The following is a 12,242-nucleotide window of genomic DNA, read 5'->3' on the forward strand; positions in this document are numbered from 1 at the left end:
GTATGGTGGAGGGAGCATCATGGTTTGGGGCTGCTTTGCTGCCTCAGGGTCTGGACAGCTTGCTATCGTCAACGGAAAAATGTATTCCCAAGTTTATCGAGACATTTTGCAGTAGAATGTAAGGCTATCTGTGCGCCAATTGAAGCTCAACAGAAGTTGGGTGATGCAACAGGACAACGACCCAAATCACAGAAGTAAATCAACAACAGAATGGCTTCAACAGAAGAAAATATGCCTTCTGGAGTGGCCCAGTCAGAGTCCTGACCTCAACCCAATTGAGATGCTGTGGCATGACCTCAAGAGAGCAGTTCACACCAGACATTCCAAGAATATTGCTGAACTGAAACAGTTTTGTAAAGAGGAATGGTCCAAAAGTCCTCCTGACCATTGTGCAGGTCTGATCCGCAACTACAGAAAACGTTTGGTTGAGTGTATTGCTGCCAGAGGAGGGTCAACCAGTTATTAAATCCAAGAGTTCACATACTTTTCCCAACCTGCACTGTGAATGTTTACACGGTGTGTTCAATAAAGACTTGTTTGTGTATTAGAATTTTTTGTGTATTATTAGTTTAAGCAGACTGTTTGTCTATTGTTGTGACCTAGATGAAGATCAGATCAAATTTTATGATCAATTTATGCAGAAATCCTGGTATTTCCAAAGGGTTCACATACTTTTTCTTGCCACTGTTTAGGCACAAGATTTGTATGCGAAAGGAAATTAAATACACTAAATATACTAACTTAATTGACTAGTAAATGGTGTAAACAAATATGAAAAACTGGGTAAAACTTTACCAGCTGTTAGACATAACAGGACGATTCCAATGCCGGAATAAAAACTATTCTTATGAGAGGGCCATGAGCAGTACCCAGTAATGCTGTATACTGCTAGAAAGCTCAGATTTTCCCTTTTTTTGTTCCTCATTATTTATTTATTGTTGTATTCACTTTTCCAACCACAAGATGTAGTAAATAGTATTAATCGTATGGAAATATTATGATTTCATATGCTATGAACAACCTATTCATGAAAAACTTGCGAATATGGCCTGACATACATTATGTTTTGGGATAATCTACATATATTTACAATCAACTTTACAAATGACATCCTATAAGATTTTAGCTACCTTGTTACTGTAATAAATGATGATAAAACTTGTGGTTAGGGAAAAGTAGCCTTATTTTTGGGTCCCGGCTTTTACTCATTCTTGTGTCCCTCCCCTTCTGAAACTCACAAATGTTTTACGATCTCTGCTTTAATCTCCTCTAAAAGTTGTCCATCTGTGAAGGTTTATGTTTCACATCTACAAATATTTTTTTTTTTTTTTTTTTAACTTGATGTAAACCATTTGTGTTTGTTGTAGAACGATCCCACTGGGCACACAACATTTCAATGTGGATAATTGGGTAATATTTGGTTGAGGTGTTGATCAATGAGATTACAACCTATATTCACCCACTCAAATAGACAGCCAAAATTGTTTTAAACTTCCAATATGTTATCACTATGCTTTTTAACCATCTAAAACCACACCCAAATTCCAATGGAAAAACAATGTCTGATTTTTGGTTGAGTTGTCACACTTACCACTGCGCTTTCAACTATTTATAAGTTCAAATGAGAATACAATGTCAGATATGTTGTGTATTTATACAACAGATGAACGTGTTATCACTGTGCTTCGTCTAATAGCACAACCAAATGACGTGGATTGCAGTTGAGATTACATTTCAAGTATATAGCGCAAGTGATCAGTGCTGTTCGAGATTCTGCACAGATTATCATAGCAATTGTAAAGATCTCCACAGACCTATTCTTTAACTTAGATTTATGTTTGAGATGGGGACATAAATCCAACATATAAACTATTAATTTGTTGACAAACTGGAATTAAAGCCAGAATAAGTCAGTGGCACAGATGGAACTATCCAAGCAGAACTTATCCAATCTCCTTCAAATGTTGATATTTGGTTGCACAGACAACCAAACACAATTCAACATCCAGTTTGTCTACAACTTAATAATTGACATGTTGGATTCACATCTCCATCTCCACCAAATCTCAAAGTTAAAGAAAAGGACTAAATCTAATCCAATCAAACTTTAAATGCACTCCAAATAAAGGTTAATTTGATTTAGTCCCATTCTTTCAATGAATCCAACATATTCATAATTAACTTGAAGCCAAAACCTTATTGTCTATTTTCTGTGGAACCCTGGGTTGAACTGAAACAGCTCTTGATGACTTTGCAAAAGCACATAGGCCTAAATAGTATCATTGATGATATATCACTTATAAAGTATGGTCACATTTAATATTCTCTGTTAAACCTACCTTTGGAACGACTTCGAGAGCAACAGTGAATATGTTTAGGTATTCAGAGACCTCTCAATAATCATTCTCACGACAGCACATTGGTAATAGTCAGTGTCAACTATTAAAGCAAAGCAGGGAGACTAAATGAATAGCTGTAGATAGATCAACCCTCCAGTAGGAGATGCTGCCCAGCCTATAGTTTATTCTCTGATAATGAATTTTAAGTTGAAGATCTGACGTAGTTTCAAAGGTACAAATTCAACAATTCAACAAGGTTCCAGCTTCCAGTGGTTGTGGGTATGTAACCTGATACCTCAGGGTCTTCTGAGGCGAACTCAATTCAATGAAATAATAACGTAAATCCCAAGAATTGCGGAGTTTACGCTTAACCGGTTAAATCCTGAAGGTATAATGCATTATGATGTGGTTATAATACATTGTAAAAGCATGCGTGACCCCCAGTGCGTTACCAAACTCTTGGCTATTTGATCTTACCTTGACATGGCCCTCTTTGACCTCCCCGTACTGGACGTGTTTCCTCAGGTGGTTACAGATGGCTCTGAGAGTAGGGTGGACCTCCACACAGAAGTTACACCTGTAGCCGATCGGTGCTTTGTCAGCATTATTCACCAGCTAAAAGAAAAGAAAAAGGGAAGAAAAGGTGGTAAATCTAACAGCCTTACACTCATTCCACTGATATTCTCTATAACTGATTTAATTTCTAACAATACAACTTTAAACATCAATGTGTAACATTACTATGTTAGCCCAATACACTGAAAATGCTTCATATACTCTTGGTTATTATTCATAGTCTCATTCTACTCTGAGTCCAAAACAATGGCCACATCTAGTATTTTACTGAGATGATAAATCACCATCCTTTTGTAAACTTTTCTACTCACTTTCTCAGGCTTTGTTTCCGGTGGCTCGGACGACTTCTGCTTGCTAAGGAGCTGTTTCCTCCTCTCTTGCCGCATCGCCCTCTTCTGGAACTCCTCGTTATGGTTCATCAGGTGAGTGCTGAGGAGAGGAAGGCCCAGGAACTTCAACTCGCAGTGGGAACACTGATAGAGTTCCGTCTCCATCCCGTCTTCCGTGAGGCTGGGGTGGATGACAAAGTCCTGTTTGTGGTCCTTGCCACTGTGATGATCATTGTAGTGCATGGAGAGAAGTCTCACCGTGCTGAATAGCTGGAAGCATTTTAAACACTTGAAAGGCAGCCACTCGGCAACCTCTCCCTCTGGTTCGGGCTTCGGTTCAACCTCCACCACTTCTGTTACCTCTTCAACATGTTCAGGTTCTTTGGCATAGAGCACAGTGAAGTAGCGTCCGAGCTTGCTGGTGTGTTGCCGCTTGGGGAAGACTCCTGGATGGCGTTTGATGTAGTGTGAAACTATGCTCTTCCTGCTGAAGGCCTGGAACGCACAGAGCGAACACTCCCTCCTCTCCACGGCCAATCGTAGCTCCTCGCTCAGCTCCGACCCTTCAGCCTCCGATGCCACGGGCACCACCACTTTACTGGGCTTCTCCGTCAAAGTCTTGGAGGCTGCCAGGCAATGTGTGTAATAGGCATCAATGTCATGACGTTTCTGGTAATGTGCCGCCAGGCCTTTGCGAATTGGATTGGTGTATGAACAGAGAGCACACTTGAAGACGTTGTTCTTGCCTTCCGGTTGAGCTCTGACGTTGTTGTGCTTGATGCGGTAGTGTCGAGCTATGCCTTTTCTGGTTGAGCAGAAGTACTTGCAGAGCTGACACCTAAACACAGCATGGGTCTCTCCTTTGTTGATAGGGAACTGGGTGAGAGCAAGTTTGAATTCGCTAACCTCTTGTACCTCTGATGATACACTTGTGGCACTGCATTCAGCGACCACCTCATCTTTCACAGTGGAATATGGCACGAGGGAAGGCTTGAACATATCTGAAGCTGGTTGATTGTGATATTTTTCATAGTGAATTTTCAGTTTCTCCAATGTTCCATGAGTGTACGGACACATTTTGCATCTGTATGCTCCATAACCCTGTCTTTGGGTCTTGCACTTGTCATCCACTTCAGTTATATCTTTAACCTGCTCGATGTCATCCGCAAAGTCCTCAGCGGTGACTTTCACCAACGGATGCCTCTTCTGGTAATGAGTAAGAACTCCATGGATGCGTGAATTCACATATGGACAGTGTCGGCACTTGTAAACCGAACTTGGATTTATATCAGCTTCTTGTGCGAAGTCAGCCGCCTTGACTTTCATGCCTGGGTGTTTTTTGCCATAGTGTGTCAGAAGTCCATGTAGGCTGTTATACTCAGACAGACATACAGTGCACTGGTAGGGGTTGTTGGAGATCGAGTTGCTTGTGTGGGAGAGCCTGGGATGGTATTGGTGGTGTTGGTGCTCTTGAGGTGAGGTAGGGATATCCAGTGGTCCTTCATCGTGAGCAGTTGGAAGAAAAGTGAAAGGTGGTCCTTTAGCCATTGAGGGGTGGACTTTCTCTTGGGATCTTGGACCTTTGATTATGTCCAATAGCACAGACTCATCCCCTTTGACGGCCCAGGGGTGGACAGCTTGGTAGTGGTTGGTAATATCCCAGATGGAGCACGCCTCGAAGGCACAATCTCTGCATTGGTAGTGCTTACTGTCCGCAGCGTTCCCCCCTGGCTGGGAGGCGGTAGTATCAGGCCCAGCCCACAGCTTGCTGGCCATGTACGTGTAGTCAACATTGTGCTCTGGGTGGCGTCTTTGGTAATGCATTAGCAGCCCGTTGGGTTCCGCATGGGAGTAGATGCACCACTCACAGTGATAACCAGCCTCCAGGATGCCATCTTGGTACGCCCAGTGTAAAATGGTCATGGCTGTGGCTTTCACAGTAGGATGATCCTTCTTCAGGTGCTTCTTCAATGCGTACACGTATGGAGATGTATAAGAGCAGTGCCTGCACTTCAGTGAGCGAAGACATCCGGAGGATGCCTCGGTCTCGGTGGGAGCAGCAGGGGCTATGGCAGAGGCGGTAGTGCCTGACTGGCCCATCTGCGCTCGCTCTCTTTGACTGCGGACCACTGCAGTGTGCCGGCGTACAAGGTCAGCATTGGACTTTGCGTCCCTGTGCTTCTTCTGGTAGTGAATAAGCACTCCTTTTACAGTGCGGTTCCCGTAGTCACAGTGCTGACAGAAGAAAAGCATCTCTGCTTCTCCTTTCTCTGTGACAACTCTAGCGTGAGAATTGCTGGACCCATCAAATCCATTGTTGTTGAACTGTTTGAGAAACTGCTTTGGGGGTGCAATCTGAAGCTCATCCATTAGTTTCATCAACCCAGAGGTGGGAGCGGCGTGCTTGATGTATTTCGCAGTCACCTTTATTTCTGGATGTCTCTTTTGATAATGGACAAGAACTCCCACTACAGAGCGGTTGCTGTACACACAATGTTTACAGTAGTATATCTCCTCATCTGTACCAAATGGCATGGCGGCGCTTGGCGACTTAGCAGGGGTTGGTATATTGATGTTGTAAGAAGAGTTGCCTGCTGACTGTGGCCTATCGACTGTGGTAACTCTCATGGTTTTCTGAATGCGGAAATATGAGGCCTTTTGCTCTGGGTGCTTTTTCTGATAGTGAACCAATACAGAGTGCATGTTAGGGCTAGCAAAGGAGCATATGTCACAGTCATAGACCACAACATTACCAACCTCTTTCAGGGCCTCTGTCTCAGAGCTTGAATCTTGCGTCTTTGCAACACTTTTGAGCACAGGACTGGACGAAGACTTGGGTGTGGAAGTGGAGGAGCTACATGTGAAACTCTTGGGACCGGAATTTAAAATTTCTCTCAGCGTTTGAGATTCTGCTCCCTTGTGCTGTTGTTCCACCACGTAACTCGAGAAGATCATAGCGTTGTTTATTTTCACCTCAGGGTGCATTCTTTGGTAATGGGGCATCAAGCTTCTGACGTTTGGACTTGTGTACGAACAAAAGCGGCACATGTACACCAAATCTGGCTGGTTGAAGTTCAGCACATTGCTGGCTTCTGGGTGGTGATCCATGTAGTGCTCATGAAGGTTGTTGAAGTTGGTGTATTCGATGAAGCACTCCAGACAACGAAATACGGCACTTTGGTCCTCAGGGTCGAGGATGTATCTAAAGCTAAACTTAATGTAGGGGTGCATTCTCTGGTAGTGGGTGCTCACACTGCGGGCTGACTTGTTATGGTAGTCACAGTGCTTGCAATAGAATCGTGCCATCCCTGAGTCCTCTGTATAGTCGAGGTTCTCCTGGAAAGAAGTGTCCCGGCTGTCTTGGCTGCTCTGGTCTTGGAGATCCGCTTTAAGATCAACAGACTCCTTGTCCTCATCGTCAGAGAGTGTCATTGCGATGGGAATGTTTCTTAGCTTTGACGTGAGGGTTCTTTTTCTTTTACCCACCCGGCCTTCGTAAAGCTTGTTGTAAACGTAGCCATGATTTTTACTCTCGCTGTTGTTTTCCTCCTTGTCTCTGCCTGCATCTTCATTCATGTTGAGCTCTCCTTCCTCTTCATCATCCATTTCTTCCAGATTAATCACCAGATCCTCCTGTTGCTGACTGATCTTGCTCTGAAGGTTGTTGGCAATTTCATCAATCCTAGTTCTCTTCTTGACTGGGGACAGATCCAAAGGTAGATCATTGATGGACTTCCTTGCAGTTTTCCCAGTTAAGTGCTTTTTGGATCCAAGTCCTAGAATTGAAGTCTGTGTTTTTTGTACCTGGCTCGGAGAACTGGAGAATGTTTCCAATTCCGAGTCCTGCTGCTCATTTGTAGAGCCTTCCAAGCTGGCAGCTTGCATGTCGTCACAGTAGGAGTGCTTGTGTTGCTGGTGAACTCGCAGCCCTTTCAGCGTGGTTGTCGAGAAGCTACAGAGTGTACAGCGGTGAGGATTTTGCTGGTTTAGATCATTGCCCACATTACTTAGCTTTTTCCCATTAACTTTGGAAGCAGCAACGTTTCCTCCGTTCACTGATTCTGGTGTCTCGTTATTCTGAGGACCTGGGCTTTCACTGGTCAGGTCCATGGTGTCCCAGTCTGAGGAGTGACTTTGCTTGTGCGTGCCTAACTTGAGAGGGCTGGTGCAGATAAAGGGGCACTCATCACACTTGTATACCGTCGTCTTCCCAGATAGGTGTATGTTCTCAATGTGACGGGAGATGCTTCTGCGATGCATGGTGAGGAAAGAGCAGAAAGGACACTGGAACCTGTTCATGTACCTTCTGAATGGTATCCCTTTAGTCTCCAGCATCTTGTTATCTTCTTCGGACAGAAGCTGCTTGGCAGAATCCCCAGTTGACAAGGGATCGGTGTAATTGGGATCATCCTCATCACCCAGTTCCTCGTCATCTTCCTCAGAGGTGCTCCTGGAGTCGTCAAGCATGCTTAAATCCATCTCCATGGCACAGTTGGAAACATCGGACATGACGAAGGTGGACCTGTCAGACAAAATGGAGGATCCCGTGCTGTTGGGCGCTACCGATTGAATCTGTGAATACTGATAGGGTGATATCCCAGAGGCAGGCTTGTTGAGCTTGAAAACTGAGGAGTTGACTACAGAGGAGCCTTCATTGCCACTCAGGTCTTTGAAAACCATTTTGGAGTTAGGAGGGCTTCTGGGGGAGGAGGGGGAATCAGATTTAGATGAGCCTGCGCTTCCTTCTCCTTCTCCACCCGGCTGGATGGTTGAGATAATTTTCACCATGTTGCGGTGCTTTTTCATCATGTTGTCACACCACTCTCTTCGAAGCGCTTGGTTTCCCCTTGACTTCCCCAGAGGTTTAACCATGGACTCTAGGATACCACGCTCTACCACATCCTCTGCTAGTTCCTCACTGGGTTCCTCAGACGATAATGCCTCAGGGTCATCAACAGCCTCAGACAGAGATTCTGGGGGGTCCAGATTTCCTTTATGATACATCTTCTGGTGCTTCAGGATCCTGGCTTTGCGTGGAGACTTGTATGTACAATACTGGCAGGAGAACACTTTCCCAAGACTGTCATGGATAACGATGTTATAGTTGGACTGTTTGGATGTATGGGAGGCTGGTGAGTTCCCGCCACTTAGTGAGGTTCCATGTACCTTCTTGGTGTGTTCAGACAACAGAGATTTTGATCTGAAGTAACGAACACAGATTTTGCACTGGAATAACTGGTTTGCAGTTTTGTTGGGATGGTTTGCTGACTTGCTGTATGGCATTTGGTTCGAACTTGAAAAGTCTGTTTCAAAGGGGTGGCCAATGGAAAAAAAAGGAAAAAAGAGATGTTAAAACAGTCTTTCCTTAAATGTCTTTCCTCAATGTTAATATACTGTAAATATTAGAATGTATTCATACCCCTAGACTTATTCCACATTTTGTTGCGTTACAACCTGAATTCAAAATGGTTAAATAGATTTTTTCCTCATCCATCTACACACAATACCCCATAATGACAAAGTAAAAACATGTTTTTGGAAATATTTTACAGAAATATTTCATTCACATAAGAATTCACACCCTTCAGTCAATAATTTGTTGAAGCACCTTTGGCATAGATTACAGCTGTGAGTCTTTCTGGGTAAGTCTCTAAGAGCTTTCACACCTGGATTGTACAACATTTGCCCATTATTCTTTTCAAAATTCTTCAAGGTCTGTCAAATTGGATGTTAATCAATGCTAGACAACCATTTTCAGGTCTTGCCATAGATTTTGAGGTAGATTTAAGTCCAAACTGTGACTCGGACACTCAGGAACATTCACTGTCTTCTCGGTAAGCAACTCCATTGTTGATTTGGCCTTGTGTTTAGGTTATTGTCCTGCTAAAATGTGAATGAATCTCCCTGTGTATGGTGGAAAGCAGAATGAACCAGATTTTCCTCTAGGATTTTCCTGTGCTTAGCTCCTTTCTGTTTCATTTTTATCTTGAAAAACTACTAAGTATTGACTCAGGGGTGTGAATACTTGCAGTACCAGTCAAAAGGTTGGACACACCTACTAATTCAAGTATTTTGCTTTATTTTTAATATTTTATACATTGTAGAATAATAGTGAGGACATCAAAACTATGAAATAACACATGGAATCATGTAGTAACCAAAAAAGTGTTAAACAAATCAAAGAATATTTTATATTTCAGATTATTCAAAGTAGCCACCCTTTGCCTTGATGACAGCTTTGCACACTCTAGGCATTCTCTCAACCAGCTTCATTAGGAATGCTTTTCCAACAGTCTTGAAGGAGTTCCCACATATGCTGAGCACTTGTTGGCTGCTTTTCCTTCACTCTGTGGTTCAACTCATCCCAAACCATCTCATTTGGTTTGAGGTCAAGTGATTGTGGAGGCCAGGTCATCTTATGCAGCACTCCATCACTCTCCTTCTTGGTCAAATAGCCCTTACACAGCCTGGAGGTGTGTTGGGTCATTGTCCTGTTGAAAAACAAATTATAGTTCTACTAAGCACAAACCAGATACGATGACGTATCACTGCAGAATTCTGTGGTAGCCATGCTGGTTAAGTGTGCCATGAATTCTAAATAAATCACAGACAGTGTCACCAGCAAAGCACCATCACACCTCCTCCTCCATGCTTTAGGGTGGGAACCACACATGCGGAGATCATCCGTTAACATACTCTGCGTCTTACAAAGACCAAAAATCTCAAATTTGGACTCATCAGACGAAAGGACATATTTCCACCGGTCTAATGCCCATTGCTCATGTTTCTTGGCCCAAGCAAGTCTCTTCCTCTTATTGGTGTCCTTTAGTAGTGGTTTCTTTGCAGCAATTCGACCATGAAGACCTGATTCACGCAGTCTCCTCTGAACAGTTGATGTTGAGATGTGTCTGGTACTTGAACTCTGTGAAGCATTTATTTGGGCTGCAATCTGAGGTGCAGTTAACTCTAATGAACTGCAGCAGAGGTAACTCTGGGTCTTCCTTTCCTGTGGTGGTCCTCATGAGAGCCAGTTTAATCATTGCACTTGATGGTTGACTGACCTTCATGTCTTAAAGTAATGATGGACTGTCGTTTCACTTTGCTTATTTGAGCTGTTCTTGCCATATTATGGACTTGGTCTTTTACCAAATAGGGCTATCTTCTGTATACCACCCCTACCTTGTCACAACACAACTGATTGGCTCAAACGCATTAAGATGGAAAGAACTTCCACAAATTAACTTTAAACAAGGCACACCTGTTAATTGAAATGCATTCCAGGTGACTACCTCATGAAGCTGGTTTAGAGAATGCCAAGAGTGTGCAAAGCTGTCATCAAGGCAAAGGGTGGCTACTTTGAAGAATTTGTATAACACTTTTTTGGTTACTACATGATTCCATATGTGTTATTTCATAGTTGTATGTAGAAAATCAAAAATAGTAAAAATAATGAAAAACCTGGAATGAGTAAGTGTGTCCAAACGTTGGACTGGTAATGTATGTAAAATGAGATATTTCTGTATTTCATTTTCAATAAATTAGCTAAAATGTCAAAAAACATGTTTTCACTTTGTCATTATGGGGTGTTGTGTGTTGATGGGTGAGAAAATAAATCTAATTAATCCATTTTGAAATCAGGCTGTAACACAAAAAAATGTGGAATAAGTCAAGGGGGAAGAATACTTTCTGAAGGCACTGTATGCAAAGAACAAGACATATGCCTATACATATTATATCAATATCATAAATAATAATAACAAACATTATCTTTAAAATAATAATCATAACCTTAATCATAATAATTTCTCCATAAACATCACCGTTGATGCAGTTCCCTTACCCGTTTCAGTTTGTGGAGATTTATTCTGCTCTTCCTCCCCCTCTGTATGGTTGGGGGAGTTCAGAGAGTCTGACCTGGACTGGCAGGGACTCCCGTCCCCCTCTCCGTCTCCAACATCAGTGGGCTGCAGGAAGGCCGTGTGGACATCCTGGATGTGGGTCTTGAGGTCGTCGTACGACTCAGCACGGAAGTCACAGCCATCGCACTGTAGCACCTCCATCGCTGAGGACTCCCTGGAAAATCAGGGAAACCTGGTAAGAAAAAGACAAAAGAGAATGGGTGAGGCCTCAGTCTCAGTCTCACACAATAACATGTCCCATTTAGGCCTCAGGGGTGGAAACACAAAAGTCTGAGTCTTTAGGCCTGGCACCGGTGTAGGCTAAAAACCTGTGATAGAAATGTAACAGAGAGATTGAGAAAAGGCTGGATTCTTCAACTCTGACATTACTGCATTGCATACTAAGAAGAAGATCCGTTTTTTTTTGTTCCATGGTTCCAAGAACAATGGCGAGCTGAGGAGGGATTACTGAGTTGATTTGTTCCATTTTTATTACCTTGGGATAAGCCACAGCTGGAGTGCAGCACCGTCAGACTACATCCCAAAAGGCACCCTATTCCCTATGTAGTGCACTACTTTTGAAAAGAGCCCATAGTGCTCTGGTCAAAAGAAGTGCACTTTATAGGGACTAGGGTGCAATTTGGGATGCAGAATGCAGACCCATCAGACTGCATCCCAGTATCTACATCAAACATACAAACAATTCCCTCAGATTGCATCACGCCCTAGCTCCCTCTCAAATAAGATTGAATGAATCCCCTGAGAGAGAGAGGAAGGTTTGTGACTACAGTGCTATTCTGTTCCTTGATGAAACACACAACTGATGATAATGTCAACATCACTTCCGAGCTGGTATGACCTGTCACCTCTGACCTTGGCATTCTAACTAACCAATGGCATTGCTTGATAGTCAAACTGACTTCCAGTACTTACTCATAGCCACCAGATATATAGCCACCTCATTCATATTTCTGGTTCAAATGGATCGTTTTTCATGTAAACCAATGCCACAGATGTAGTGTTGTTGTGAAACAAACATAAATCCAGAACTTGTGTGGCAACCACAAACAATCCAAATGGTAACCTTTCCATTCTAAAAT

General features: G+C 43.0%; 1 protein-coding gene across 3 annotated transcripts in view; it reads right to left on the bottom strand.

Moving 5' to 3' along the window:
- Window positions 1–12,242, bottom strand: part of znf462 (zinc finger protein 462) — a 101,601-nt gene that overhangs the window by 53,192 nt on the left and 36,167 nt on the right. For all 3 annotated transcript variants that reach the window (XM_029708529.1, XM_029708530.1, XM_029708527.1), the window contains exons 2-4: window positions 11,085–11,335; window positions 3,227–8,547; window positions 2,817–2,954 (exon numbers count right to left, since the gene is read on the bottom strand). In XM_029708529.1, the coding sequence (XP_029564389.1) occupies window positions 2,817–2,954; window positions 3,227–8,547; window positions 11,085–11,304 (5,679 nt within the window). In that variant the 5' untranslated portion in view covers window positions 11,305–11,335. The remainder of the gene's footprint in view (window positions 1–2,816; window positions 2,955–3,226; window positions 8,548–11,084; window positions 11,336–12,242) is intronic.

The sequence above is a fragment of the Salmo trutta genome, chromosome 23 (assembly GCF_901001165.1).
Source record: "Salmo trutta chromosome 23, fSalTru1.1, whole genome shotgun sequence".
Classification (NCBI taxonomy): Eukaryota; Metazoa; Chordata; class Actinopteri; order Salmoniformes; family Salmonidae; genus Salmo; species Salmo trutta.